This window comes from Eleutherodactylus coqui, chromosome 4, assembly GCF_035609145.1.
Source record: "Eleutherodactylus coqui strain aEleCoq1 chromosome 4, aEleCoq1.hap1, whole genome shotgun sequence".
NCBI lineage: Eukaryota > Metazoa > Chordata > Amphibia > Anura > Eleutherodactylidae > Eleutherodactylus > Eleutherodactylus coqui.
In genome coordinates this window covers 278,225,953-278,241,319 of record NC_089840.1, presented here as the reverse complement: position 1 = coordinate 278,241,319, position 15,367 = coordinate 278,225,953, and the positions used below count along the sequence as shown (strand labels likewise).

The 15,367-nt window shown below is 48.3% G+C and overlaps 1 protein-coding gene across 1 annotated transcript in view; it reads left to right on the top strand.

Annotated features, from left to right (window-relative positions):
- The first annotated feature begins 8,441 nt into the window (after positions 1 to 8,441).
- The window catches only part of LOC136624526 (zinc finger protein 420-like), a 75,810-nt gene continuing 68,884 nt past the window's right edge, over positions 8,442 to 15,367 (top strand). The window contains exons 1-3 of the mRNA XM_066598510.1: positions 8,442 to 8,570; positions 12,645 to 12,824; positions 12,914 to 13,037. Coding sequence (XP_066454607.1) covers positions 8,493 to 8,570; positions 12,645 to 12,824; positions 12,914 to 13,037 — 382 coding nt within the window. The 5' untranslated portion in view covers positions 8,442 to 8,492. The remainder of the gene's footprint in view (positions 8,571 to 12,644; positions 12,825 to 12,913; positions 13,038 to 15,367) is intronic.

Sequence of the window (15,367 nt, the reverse complement as noted above, 5' to 3'; positions counted from 1 at the left end):
GCGCCGAACGGGGCTGGGGGGGGGGGGGGGGTTGAAAAAAAGCAAAACCCGTTTCGGCGCGGGACAACCCCTTTAAACATTTTGTAAACTTAAAGGGGTTGTCCCGCGCCGAAACGTTTTTTTTTTTTTCAACCCCCACCCCCCCCCCCCGTTCGGCGCGAGACAACCCCGATGCAAGGGTTAAAAAAGATCACCGGACAGCGCTTACCTGAATCCCCGCACTCCGGTGACTTCTTACTTACCCGGTGAAGATGGCCGCCGGCATCTTCTCCCTCCGTGGACCGCAGGGCTTCTGTGCGGTCCATTGCCGATTCCAGCCTCCTGATTGGCTGGAATCGGCACGTGACGGGGCGGAGCTACACAGAGCCCCATTGAGAAGATGAGAAGACCCGGACTGCGCAAGCGCGTCTAATTTGGCCATTAGACGGTGAAAATTAGACGGCAACCATGGAGACGAGGACGTCAGCAACGGAGCAGGTAAGTGAAAAACTTTTTATAACTTCTGTATGGCTCATAATTAATGCACGAAGGGCGTCCTGTGTAATGGAAAGTGGTAGGGTGAGTAGGTAGTGGTAGGGTGAGAACAAGGGGTGTCTCCTGTGTGATGGGGAGTGGAGGGGAAGGAAAGAGGGGTGTTCTGTATGATAAGGAGTGGTGGGAAACGAGGGAGGGTTCTGTGTGATGGGGAGTGGGGGGGGATGAAGGGCGTCCTGTGTGATGGAGAGTGGGGGCGTGTGAACAAGGGGCTTCTGTGTGATAGGGAGTGGGGGGTGGGAGGAAAGAGGGGTGTTCTGTATGATAAGGAGTGGTCGGAAACGAGGGAGGGTTCTGTGTGTGCTTAGTGTGGGGGAGGAGAACGAGGGGTGTCCTTTGTGATGGAGAGTGGGGGCGTGTGAACAAGGGGCTTCTCCTGTGTGATAGGGAGTGGAGGGTAAGGAAAGAGTAGTGTTTTGTATGATAAGGAGTGGTGGGAAACGAGGGGTGTTCTGTGTGATGGGGAGTGTGGGGGAGAACGAGGGGTGTCCTGTGTGATGGAGAGTGGGAGGGTAAGAACAAGGGGTGTCTCCTGTGCGATGGGGAGTGGAGGGGAAGGAAAGAGGTGTGTTCTGTATGATAAGAATTGGGGGGGAAACGAGCGGTGTTCTGTATATTGGGGAGTGGGGGGGGGGGTGAAGGGCGTCCTGTGTGATGGAGAGTGGGGGCGTGTGAACAAGGAGCTTCTCCTGTGTGATAGGGAGTGGGGGGTGGGAGGAAAGAGGGGTGTTCTGTATGATAAGGAGTGGTGGGAAACGAGGGAGGGTTCTGTGTGTGCTTAGTGTGGGGGAGGAGAACGAGGGGTGTCCTTTGTGATGGGGAGTGGGGCGTCGGGAAAAAGGCAGGGCATTATAATTTTTAGTCCACAATTAAGACCTGTATGGGAATGACAAAGTGAAAAGATGGGGGAAATATCTCATCTTTACCTTGAGTTATCAATGGGATGGCCTGTGACACCAAACCCAGGCTGTTTGAGAATGTCAGATTTCCCTATGTACTTAGCACTGGTAAAGGCAAGTCTTTTTGAAATTGTTGGGGTAATTAATAGCATAATATCCCGAGCCCGCAATACAGACATAGATTCTCCTTATAGCGCCTTTCCTTCTCTGCTAGGGAAAGAGGTTTGCAGATGACATCTATATGCATTGGCTCGGATACAGTTTCATCTGTGAGGAGGTTGACGATAAACAATACCTTCTTTCTGTCAGTGGTAAATGGAGTAGGTTGCATCTGTAGGTAGATACGGCACTGAGTAGGGAATCCTCGATATTGGCGGCAATCTCCACCAAGTTTAGATGGCAGTGGCATGCAGACATCTGAACCTGCATTGTGCACCGCCAGGGGTTGCCTCTCTAATCCGTCTCTATTTTTCTTGGCAAATCAATATTAAAAGTTGTGAGAACGGCGCTTGGACTCGACAAAGTAGAAAAAAATATATATCAATTTATATAATGTGTAGGCCTCACTCGCTGCACACGGTCAAACCCTAATCTGAGGGAAGGGGATGACCGCTACACCCTGGAGGTGCCCAGAAGCCTTAAACGAATCCCCAAGCGTCACTGACGAAGCAGAGCTGCAGGACCCAACACCAGGTTCCAGGTTTTGGAGAAGGCTCTCTCAGATGTAAGTGATCTATACAGGTTCACTTTACACAACTCTACCGTATAGGAGCGCAGATCTGTTGTTTATTTTTGTTTTCTTTGTAAATCAGCAACCTCGCAGCCCGTTTCCTCAGGCTGACCACAAGAGACTCCATGTTTGGTGAGATTATTCTGTAACGTTCTGGAGCGGTTTGGAGTCTCATGTTGTAACCCGAGCGGACAGATAGCATGGTCAAGGAAAGCCAAGGGTCGGTAATGGGTAAATATCTGTTGCAGTACAAGGGAGGAGGCAGGTAGCATAGTCAGGATTAAGCCAAAGGTCGGTAACGGGTAGGTATCTGTTGCAGTACAAGGGAGCAGGCAGAACGTATAATTCAGGGAGCTGAATAGATCAGCAGATAGAGCTGCCGCCTCGATCACAGGAGCTCCTGGGAGGTATATGGTCCCCAAATACCAACATAAGGTTCATGCCATGAATTTCAAATTCACATCACAGAAAAAAGTCACATGTAACTAAGAGGCACAGATTCTGCATCGGGTGTACGGCACGCGGATGAGCCTCCCTGTAGGAGGGAGATATGCACAAACCCACAATGAAAGTACACAGACTTCTGTCATGGCGGATTTACACTGAAATCCACATGTGATGCAAATGCAGGAGTATGTCATCAGGCTGGGAACACACCATTGTATCATTGTAATACAGACGGCATCCCAGCCTGACCGCAGCAACCGGACCCCAAACTCACAGCACCATGATGTTATGTCTGCTATTTATATTTCTCCACCCTAAAAGATTTCACTTTGTTTTTCAATGCAATTGTACAGATAAGGTGGGAGATGGAAGGTGAAAAACATGGCACCCTAACAGGTGTGTGAAGACTTCATATCTACTGCGCGTGTGTGTGTGTGTGTATATATATATATATATATATATATGCATTACACAAATATATGGCCCCCTATGTGCACATTACACACACATACGTCTCACATGGGCTCAGCTGTTTCCCCGTCTCACACACACTCGGCTCCGCTCCTCCGTCTCGCACGCGCTCGGCTCCGCTCCTCCGTCTCGCACGCGCTCCGCTCCGCTCCTCCGTCTCGCACGCGCTCCGCTCCGCTCCTCCGTCTCGCACGCGCTCCGCTCCTCCGTCTCGCACGCGCTCGGCTCCGCTCCTCCGTCTCGCACGCGCTCGGCTCCGCTCCTCCGTCTCGCACGCGCTCGGCTCCGCTCCTCCGTCTCGCACGCGCTCGGCTCCGCTCCTCCGTCTCGCACGCGCTCGGCTCCGCTCCTCCGTCTCCCACGCGCTCGGCTCCGCTCCTCCGTCTCGCACGCGCTCGGCTCCGCTCCTCCGTCTCCCACGCGCTCGGCTCCGCTCCTCCGTCTCCCACGCGCTCGGCTCCGCTCCTCCGTCTCGCACGCGCTCGGCTCCGCTCCTCCGTCTCGCACGCGCTCGGCTCCGCTCCTCCGTCTCGCACACTCTCGGCTCCGCTCCTCCGTCTCACAGACGCTCGGCTCCGCTCCTCCGTCTCCCACGCGCTCGGCTCCGCTCCTCCGTCTCCCACGCGTTCGGCTCCGCTCCTCCGTCTCGCACGCGCTCGGCTCCGCTCCTCCGTCTCGCACGCGCTCGGCTCCGCTCCGTCTCGCACGCGTTCGGCTCCGCTCCTCCGTCTCGCACGCGCTCGGCTCCGCTCCTCCGTCTCGCACGCGCTCGGCTCCGCTCCTCCGTCTCACAGACGCTCGGCTCCGCTCCTCCGTCTCCCACGCGTTCGGCTCCGCTCCTCCGTCTCGCATGCGCTCGGCTCCGCTCCTCCATCTCGCACACTCTCGGCTCCGCTCCTCCGTCTCACACACGCTCGGCTCCGCTCCTCCGTCTCTCACACACGCTCGGCTCGGCTCCATCCACTCTCTGAATACATCCTCCGACAGCACAGTCCTGCATCCACTGAGCGGATAGACCTGGTCATGTGACCCCTTGTCTCCTCCCACACACTGATCACATGACGGTGACATCATCACAGGTCCTGTGCGGCTGCAGGTGGAGGTATGTGGGGTCTCCAGCACTGAGATAAGTTTATTATTTACACTTTCAGAATTAACCTTTCCGGGCATTAATTCCCCCAATGTGTTGTCGCTGCTGCGTTCTTTCATTCTTCGGCTCTGTGCCGCTCGCTGTTTTACAGGTTGGTGACATCATCAGTATTTCTTCTCTTTTGTGTCACTATTATAAACATTAGCTGCATCTAAAAAGCAGGAAAGAATATGTATGGCGTTACAATTTTGAAAGGACTGATAAATCTTGGACCGAACATGAAGGACTGTTGTTTAAGTTTTATGTTTAGAAGTTCCTGAACGCAGCGATTGCCCACAGGTGTCAGCTGTAATAAAGAGCTGACGCCCGCGCTGCATGCAGAGAGGTCGCCCCGCGATCTCTCTTCATACATACCCCGACATAAATGTACGTCCTGGAGTGGGAAGGGGTTAAGCGATCCTGTCCTATTGATTCCAATGGGGCTGGCGCTGCTGCTGCTGGCCTCATTGCCATCAATGGTAGGAGATCACTCTCTCCTGCCACAGCTGTGACAGCCACAGCAGGGGATTCCTTCAGCCCTGCAGGGATGGGGGGCTGTTTCCCTGCGAACACGACTGTCATCCAGGGCTTCAGGAAGGATTGTGAGAGCGATATCGGGGCGTCAATCACATCCAGTGTACAGGAGGCCGAAGGCTGACTACTGACAGCCAGGCTCCTGCCCTAGCAGCTAGGAATAGAGAAACCTCAGATCCTGGCCGTTTAACCCCTTACATGCCACAATCAGTAGCAACTGCAACAAGTAAGCAGATGACGAGGAGGGGGCTTTTTCTGTCACCCATTGGCACCCCGTGGTGTGATTACAAGGTACCAATGGGTTCACATGGCAGCGGAAGGTCTGACAAAGGCTTTTATGTCTGCCATGTAACTCAGCCTATTAGACCATGTCTCCCACAGTCTAATAGGCTGTTATCATAAGCTTAGTAGAATGCACTACATGAGTAATGCAGTGTACTATCCCAGCAATCGAATGATCACTCTTCAAGTCCCCTTCAGGGACTAAAAAATAACAACTAAAATAATGTTTAATTCAAAATAAAAAAAAATCCAGTTAATAAAAAAATAAAAAATTTTTTCCCAACAAAAATCAATTTAAATGGATAAAATGCCAATTAAAGATTAAAAAAAAGCAACACATAATAGGTGTTTCTGCGTTCGTAACGACCCAGACTGCGAAAATATTTTATTTATCTCGCATGGTGAACGCCGTAAAAATTATTTTCAAAAGTAATGCCAGCATTACTATTTTTTGTTTATTCACCTCCGAAAAAATATAATAAATAGCAATCTAAGGGTGCATTCGGACGACCGTATATCGGCCGGGTATTCACGTCGGCCGATATACGGCGTCCCTCTGTGCAGGGGGAGGAGGCTGGAAGAGCCGGGAGCAGGAACTGAGCTCCCGCCTCCTCTTCACCCCTCGACACTATTTGCAATGAGAGGGGGCGGAGCTAAGCCGTGAGACTATGCTCTGCCCCTGTCCCACTCCTCTCATTGCAAATAGTCCTGAGGGGTGGAGAGGGGGTGGGAGCTCAGTGCACTGCTCCTGGCTCTTCTAGCCTCCTCCCCCTGCACAGAGGGACGCCGTATATCGGCCAGCGTGAATATCCATATCTGATATACGGTCGTCTGAAGGTGCCCTAAAAGTCACATGTACCTCAAGCTGATACCAATAATAACTAAAACTCTTCCTTCAAAAAGCAAGCCCTCACAGAGCTTCGCCGCCAGAAGAGTAGAGATGTTCAGGGTCTTAGAATACAGCAATGCAGATTTAATTGTTTTTCTTATAATCTGTTTTTATAAGAACAGATTATAATTGTTCAAAAGTAATAAATTTAAAAAAAAAAACTATACAAACTTGGTACCACAATAATCGTAACACCATAAAACCCCCAAAAGAATAGCAGAATTTTTGGACGTTTTATCTATCTTCGGCCGCCTGCAGACGAGCGGGTCGGATCCGGCAGCGAGAAATCTCGCCGCGCGATCCGACCCCAGAGATGCGCAGACTGGAGCCGGCGGCCAGGTGAGTGCGTGCCCCGCAGAAAATTAGAACATGCTGCGGTTTGTTTGCCGCGCGAGATTTCGCGCGGCCAAACCGCGGCCGTCTGCATAGGAGTGCGTATAGTAATGCACTCCTATGCAGACTTTCAGCGGCGGAAATCCCGCGGGAAATCCCGCGGTGGGATTTCCGCTCGTCTGCAGGCGGCCTTCCCCCACTAAAAAAATGTAACCCATTATTGGTACCCCAGAGTGGTGCCATTAAAATACACAACTCGTCCAAATAAGCCAAGCTCTCAGACGGCCATGTAAACGAGTTCTGGCCCTTACTGTGCGCCGATGAGCCCCCACATCACTGAGCTTCCCTTTTACCGCTGTTGTTCTTTCTAAAATTTTGGGGGATTACAGCGAATAAGCCCCAAATCTTGCAATGCAGACCCATTTGCTGTGGCTGTAATAGAGCTGGAGGAGGAAGCTGCTGCAGCTCCACATATCTGCTGGCTGGAGATACACTTACTGCAAGAGCCCTGTGTCAGCCTTACGAACGTATCTGCCTGAGATGATAGTACCACCGATGGGGGTGTGGATCTGGCATGCCGCACCACTTATAATAACGAGCCTTGGCTCCCTGTGCGCCGGCGCCATTGTGGAAGTGCTTCCTGCAGCCTTCTCCCAGATTATTTTTGGAAATGGTCCAGAGGGATCTCCAACTGCTAAAGCAGTCGCGACTGTAGAGATACCACTCCCTGCTCCTATGCTGGGGAAAGGACGGTAAGCAGAATAGCAAGCTCTCACACCACACAGCCGCCTACAACTGCGGCCAGGCTGTGCCCCCTTGTAGTGCTGCGTAGATTGACTGGGGACTTTTCTCTGGATGTCCTCCATATTGTATTTTAGAAGGCATAGTGATATTTGGTGTAACCCTTTTGCTATAGTCGTATTTCTCTGGAGTTGGTCTACTGACAGTGTCTACAGTGTCTAATAGGTCTTTATGTTTGCTTTGCGGACTTGTGACTTCTTAAGGTATCTGGCCAGTACTTTGAGATGGGACAACACGGTTAGGCAAAGGTTAAAGGTGCTTCATTATCATTGGAAAAATCGTTGAAACGAGTGAAAATGAAGGTTATTTGTTTGGTCCAAACCCGAGTCAACCACTGAACGGTGAACAAGAATAGGGATAGTTGGATTTCCGCTCGTCGTTCATTTTATACAGCCATAAAAATTATCATTGGCCCATTCGGTTTAAACAGCAATTATTCATTCATCTCATTCACTTATAGAGAGACTGAATGATTCTCATTTGAACAAGCAACAATACATTTGCCTGTCTGCAGGCTGAACGAATACGAACGAGCTAGAGGTGACGTCATTCGCTTGTCCAACCGGGAATTGGCTCCCCTAAAAGGACCATAAGATGAGCCAGGACTAATGAGCAATAGAATTCTGTGCATGTAGAAACTTTTTGTAAAGAGTATATAACATGGGCTTGAGAGTACATAGACAGGACCTGATGAGGTACCTGAGACCTGTACCCCGATATAGACCTGACACCTTCCTTCTCTCGTTTGATGTGCTGGCCAGGATGTAGAGAAGATTATGGCTGATCGGTGATGTATTCTACTATGTCTTACTAAGTCTATTCTCATTGTACGACTCTTACAATATAAGCCTGTAATTGTGTTCTGACTTGGTAAAACACCCCGTTTCACCATCTATACTTTATTATCTCCTCACCGGCTTCCACTTCTTATCTCCAGTAATTGTATTGATATACGATCTTGGATCTGCAGAAGACACCCAGAGTATATAGGAAATGAACAAAGATTGTGTTAACATGAAGCAGACTGAGGGACACGGGGTAGAGTGAGTGAATAAAGGAAGGGGGGTGTTAGTGAATTCCATCACAGGCTCCTGGTACCTGGTTACACCGTGTATCTTAACTACAACTAGCATCACACAGCAGAGCAGACTGCATGTACAGACAATTACGTTTATACCAAGGGAAGTTAATGAAAGGTAAAGTTAGTATACAGTAGCTACATTTCATTTGGTAGATATATAACAATATACAATATGCTTCAGCTTTCAGGCTGATAACAGAGAAACAATAGCGTGTTTCAAAGTCCTTGTTAACAAAGTCCTCGTACCACAGTATTATTCCAGGGGGTTTTGTATGATGTTACATTGTCTCGTCGTCTTCCCATTCAGGATCCTCGGCTGATATCTTCTAGATCAGATAATTATCCTGATTGACCCGACAAGGATGGAGAGGAACCGGGACAAGATGGCAGAGAGTATCTTCACCCTCACCCTAGAGATACTCCTCCAGCTTACAGGAGAGGTGAGAGATTCTGGGTTATGTCGTTCTTCACTGTTACAGGGGTTGTCGGGTTTCAGACAAAAACAAGGAAATCTTGAGAAAGTAAAAAAAATGCATAAAAAAAAGCCTTAGGCTGACTTCACACTGGCGAGCGTGATATCGGGCAGTGAACCCGCGCCCCATATCACACTCCCCACTATGTGAATTACCTGTGAAAACAGCCTTGCATCACTTTGGGAATGCAGGGATCTTTCGGTGCGGCTGCTGCCAGCCCCATTTAAAACAATTGGCGCTGCGATGCGACAGCACACCGCAAGATAGATCGTGTTTCCTACACAGCATTGCATTGCAGTGCTATGCCGGAAAAAATTGCTCATGTGTATGACTCCATTCAAAAGAATGGGGTTTGTATTTGTTCGTCTCGCAACGCAGAAATCTCGCGATTTTCTCGCTCCGTGTGAAGCCAGCCTGACTCACATATGGACTCAAGTCCCATCACTCCGTTTCTCATTGCTGGGCTTCCTTTATCTGACTGCAGCAATGACATCATGTTAATAATAAATGTTAAACATGATACTCATAGATTATCACCAAATATTTTGCATGTAAGCTATTCTCTCAGTTATCTGCCATCTGCGCCTGGGTAAAGATATCTCTAATATCCCATTTAGACAGGACAACTGTCATCCCAATGACTGCATGAGTGCTGACGTCACCATTAGGTTGTTGTCACCCGTGCAGAGCTCTTAGACAAGCAGATCACCGCTGGGTTCTGGTTCCGTCCTGCACATTCTATGAAGCGCTGCACAGATCATGCTTGGTGTCCACTTGTAGGTACATTCCTGATATGAAGCATGGCAGTTATAGCTTCCTTATTGGAGTGTCACCCAGGGAAATATGGCCGGGATATTAAACTGGGTTTCCCTCCGGAAGATCTGCGCATCTACTTAACCAGCCTTCGGTGATGTCATCAGGATGACGATGGAGGTGGGACCAGAGGGACTTTAAAACTAGAGGGGGATCTTCCCACCATGGCCAGACCTAGGAGTTGCATCTAAATGCAGGCTGTCCACCTCCTCTCCAGGACCGTTGGAAACAACCTCATAGACTGGTAGTTTCTACTATTTTATTCCTTTTGGTTTTCATACTGTTTGTGGTTATTTGTAGCTCCTTACTCTTCTGTAAATATAAACTCTTTTATATGTATATATTTTGCCTAATCTCTGCTAGCCCTCACTGGGATAAAGCTTTAAGTGATACATAAACACAAAGTGTGTTAATTGTGCGTCAGCTGGTGGAAACCGAGATGGCCTGTATGCTGGGGCGCACTAAGCTGTGCAGTGTGTGATTTGGGCAAATGAAGGATACAGGGAGTTAGAAATAAGTCAACCTTGCAGCCTGCCCCCGGGTGCCGTACATCACAGGTCGGTGGCTGTTGGACCCGTAAACCTTGTTTCTGTGACAATTATAATAATCTTTATTAGCACCGACCTATTCCACAATGCTTTACAAATCGGAGGTAACATACGCTAATTAAGATATAACATACAGTATTCAACCAATGGATAGCTTGGACAATAGGGGTGAGGACCAGAATGCAAGAGCTTACAGACTATAAAGGAATTGGGGTGCCACAACAGGTGAAAAAATATCTATATGGGGTGATATACATACGTACATGAAGCGGTGGGAGTTAGAGATGAGCGAGTATACTCGCTAAGGCACATTACTGGAGCGAGTAGTGCCTTAGCCGAGTATCTCCCCGCCGCAACTCACCTGTCACCCGCGCCGGCAGCCGAATCTTTAGAGATGAGCAGGGAGATACTCGGCTAAGGCACTACTCGCTCGAGTAATGTGCCTTAGCAAGTATACTCGCTAATCTCTAGTGGGAGTCGATCACCAGCCATAGTTGGGTATAAACAGGTAAGAGGTACAATAAGTTGCATGGATGATACTGTTGGTAGAAGCGGGTTGGGTTTCCAATGGCGAGTGCAGAAGCAGTGTTGATGGAAAAGAGTTTAGATTAGGGAATATAATACGTCTCTCTAAATAGATATGTTTTTAGGACATGCTTAATGCTCTTTTTACACAAGATGAGCTGCTGGGCAAATAATGCCCGACAGTCCATCCCAATGATACTCGCTCAGGTGCTGTTACACAGGAGCAAGTATCATTGGCATCACTCACAGCACTGCCAGAATGGAGGCAGGGCGGGCCGGGAAGCGTTCTTCCCCCCGCCGCATCCATTCACAGTAAACAAACAGTCTTTCAGAAGTGAACAATTGCTGTTTACACTAAACGACAAGTTGTTCAGTTTTCTGTATGCAAAAAGTGAACAAGTCTTGTCGTTCAGTCGCTGAATGTAATTACACGGGTTAATTATCAATCCGATTTCCACGGGAGCGCGGTATTCTGAACAATAATTGTCCCATGTAAAAGGGCCATAAAGCTGTGGGCATTGGGAATCAACCTGATCGTCTGGGGTAGCGCATCCCAGAGAACTGATGTGACTCTGGAAATGTCTTATGGCCCATTTACATGGGATGAGCGGTCGGGCAAATGATGCCTGACAGTGTGTTCTAGTGATGCTCGCTCCTGTCCTGTTACATAGGAGCGAGTATCCTTGGCATCGCATTCAGAAAGAGCAAGACTGAGATCATTCTTCCCCTATCCGCCTCCATTCACTGTAAGCAGACAGTCGTTCAAAAGTGAGCTGCATGCTTCTACATGGGACGTTATCTAATTCGTGCGAGAGCGCTGGAATATGAACAATCCTAAACAATAATCATTCCAAATAAATGGGCCATTAGAGACAGGAGTGGAAGGTTCGGATTAAAGGGGTATTTAGATTGAGGTCATTAGCAGAGTGGAGAGCACAAGTCGGGCAGTAGAGATGAGGCCGGAGATACAGGGCGGTGCAGCACTGTGGAGAGCCCTATGAATGAGAGGGATTAGTTTAAATTGTATTCTATATTTGACGGGCAGACGGGGCAGTGACTGGCACAAGATGGAGACATCAGCGTAGCGACTGGACAAGAAATTATTAGGATGACTGCTGCATTCAGGATATATTGGAGAGAGGAGAATTTAGTGAATTGGAGACCATTTAGTTGCCAGTTGCAGTAATCAAGCCAAGAATGGATCGGGGCAACATTAAAAGTTTTTGATATTTCCAAGGTAAGGAATTCTGGAGAAGTTTTTGAGGTGACATGAGCCAGCAAATGACTGAACATGGGGAGTGGAGGAAAGATTAGAGTCAAATGAGACCCCAAGACAGCAGGCATGCTGCCGAGGAGCGATGGTGTACTGCAGACTGAGACGGAAATGTCAGGTTAAGGGTGCGTTCACACGAGCACATAAACGGCGCTTTTTTCCGCCCAATCGTATAAACGTGACCATCTAAGGCATTGGTTTCCAATGTATTCGTTCGCACGGGCGATTTTACGGCGCGTAAAAACGGCAACCCGAAAAAAACGGAACATATGTGACCGAAATACGCGCCAACGCATATTCGATGGCCGAAAAGATAGTTTGCAAAGTAGGAACAAACGATAATACGCTTTCTAGCTCTGGTCATGATCGCCGAAAAACGTTCTTTCCGGCGATTAAACGCTGCGCACGTGCGAACGTAAATACGCCTACGCTCGTGTGAAAGCACCCTCAGGTGGGTTAGTAGATGGAAAGAACACAAGAAGTTCAGTTTTTGAGAAATTCAGTTTTAGAGAAAGTGGCGACATGGTGATAGAAACAGTGAACAATTACTGGCATTTTGTTGTAGGGGTCATTCTGACAACATGTGACCACTGCAGGCAATCTGTGGCTTCAACATTCATTTTTTTGTATTATTACTAGTCCAGTGATTGGCTACAGTGGTCACATTTTGTTGATCTAATGTCATCATTGAATCTGGCCAAATAAAGCCGTTTTCAGAGCGCGAGTGCTGGATTTCATATAAGGCTTGTTTTTTTTCAATTTCCCAACATTGCCCATTTTTGTCACCTCGGACAACCCCTTTTATAACAAATGATATGTCAGGAGAGGTGAGGGAATCTGAAAATGTCTTTAGTGAATTGATTAATGTCTTTCAATTTGAAGGACTACACAGTAGTGAAGAAGACTTCTAGTGATGGCTGTCAGGCCCCGGTGTCTGATGGATGGGGAAGACCCCTGAACCCAATCACAGGGCCTCCACCTCGCCCCCTGATACTGGAGGAGATCAATGAGCAGAAGATCCTAGAACTCACCAACAAGATGATTGAGCTGCTGACTAGAGAGGTGATGCTGCTGGGAATGCTGGGACATTATACAGTAACGCTATGGTGGTATAACGTGTCTGGGTGATGACGGTATCATTGTGTTGTCAGGTTCCTATAAGGTCTCAGGACGTCACTGTCTATTTCTCCATGGAGGAGTGGGAGTATTTAGAAGGACACAAGGATCTGTACAAGGACGTCATGATGGAGGACCACCAGCCCCCTTCATCACCAGGTAATAGACATTACTAAAAACTCTGATTCACATATTCTGAATCATGGTAAAAATCTGAACAATATTAATGCTACAGACACAAATGTGAGCAGTGATCAGCAGTATAAAGATGACTGCCCCGGTTGAGCAATAACCACTAACTGCAGAGAAGAGTCACAGATTCTATTCACCGGCATTTTGTCTTGAATTTTTACTCTCTGTTATCAGCTGTATACTCCTCTATTCAGCCAAATTACAAATCATGGATAACAATGTAATGCCTCTACATACAAAAACATATCCTTCCACATCTGTTCTCAGTACTGAGAAGGAGAAAGTATTTGTCTAATTTTGGAAAGGAATATACAAAAATGTTATCTTTGCAGCCTCAGAAGCTTGCTATAACATCATTTATTTTAGTCAGCCATTGGAGGTATCATATGTACAAGATTATTTTGTTTCTCGTGTTGAGAACAATATGAGAATCCCAAACATGGAGGCGTAGACCCAGACAACAGAACGTGGAGGCTGTAGGAGAGTCCGCTCAGGTAGAGCGCAGAGTTGCAGTGTTATTGGCAGTCCACAACAGTAGATAAAGTCCATACAGGCTTGGCCTGTGTTTATTAGAAAGCATAAAAATAAACAGAATACAGCCTTAACTTCAGGCCTAAACAAAATCCTGCTTATCCAGCACTTACTATACAGAGTCCGTCCCTGACTATACAGACGGCTTGCTACAGCAGCACAAAAAACCACACAGTTGCACAAAGTCCATTTTTTTCCCTGGGTCAGTAATAGTGCGTCTCTTGAGACCAGCAGCTTCCAGCATTCCTAGCTGCACCCGGCCTCCTCTGTTTGCCACTCCACTTTGCAGACTTTATGGCCCCGCTAATCGGACAGCCTCTGCACCTAAGGAGCTTGTCTTCCCAAAATAATACCTGGAGTGGAGGGAGTGGAATGGACAGCCCCACTACCAAGCCTGCCATCCATTCCAAAAAAAACAGGCCCAAACAAGTTTTACAAAACATCTCCTAATACCCAGATAACAGAATCCAGAACATAAGGATTAGAGATGAGCGAACGTACTCGTCCGAGCTTGATATTCGTGCGAATATTAGGGTGTTCGGGATGCTCGTTACTCGTAACGAGTACCACGCGATGTTCTGGTTACTTTCAGTTTCCTCTCTGAGACGTTAGCGCGCTTTTCTGGCCAATTGAAAGACAGGGAAGGCATTACAACTTCCCCCTCTGACGTTCAAGCCCTATACCACCCCCCTGCTGTGAGTGGCTGGGGAGATCTGATGTCACCCGAGTATAAAAATCGGCCCCTCCCGCGGCTCGGCTCAGATGCCTTGTGAGTTAGCTGAGGGAAAGTGCTATCGTGCTGGAGCTGCTGTAGGGAGAGCGTTAGGAGTTAGTGTAGGCTTCAAGAACCCCAACGGCCCTTCTTAGGGCCACATCTACTAGTGTGCAGTACTGTGTTAGCACTGTATTTTTTTTTTCAAAATTGGATCTGCAGAGCATTGCGCCCTGCAATAGGGACAGAAGTGGTGGTTAGGCAGGGAGAGTGTTAGCAGTGAGTGTAGGCTTCAAGAACCCCAACGGTCCTTTCTAGGGCCACATCTATCCGTGTGCAGTACTGTCCAGGCTGCTGTTAGCAGTGTTGCATTTTTTTTTCTTTCTCAAAACCGGCTGTGCAGACCATTGCACCCGGCATTAATACTACAGGGATAGAATTGTGTAGGCAGGGCCAGAAGACATACATTATTCATTGAATAGACGCAGTGTGGCTTTTCCTTTGAAAAACAAGGGAAAAAATTATATTTCGCCTGCCTCTGACAGTCCTCAGGGCTCTGGGTACGTGTGTGCTGCGTGCAGAACGTTAAAAAAAATCAGACGCAGCCAGCTATGTTTTACTGCAGGCTTGCGCCAATTTTTTTCCTGCATGGGAAATCCCTGATCTGCTGTAGCGAATAACTTTGCATCACTGCAGTTCTGTGACACATTTGCAGGGCCACAACACAGTTATTAAACTTAGTAGTATTCATTGAATACACGCAGTGTGGCTTGTCCTTTGAAAAACAAGGGAAAAAATTCTATTTTGGCTGCAGGCTTGCGCCAATTTCTTTCCTGGCTTGGAGATCACTGGTAATACAGCATGCTGAGGGGTAGGGGTAGGCCTAGAGGACGCGGCCGAGGACGCGTAGGCCCAAGTGAGGGTGTGGGCACAGGCCGAGCTCCTGATCCAGGTGTGTCGCAGCCGACTGCTGCGCGATTAGGAGAGAGGCACGTTTCTGGCGTCCCCACATTCATCGCCCAATTAATGGGTCCACGCGGGAGACCTTTATTAG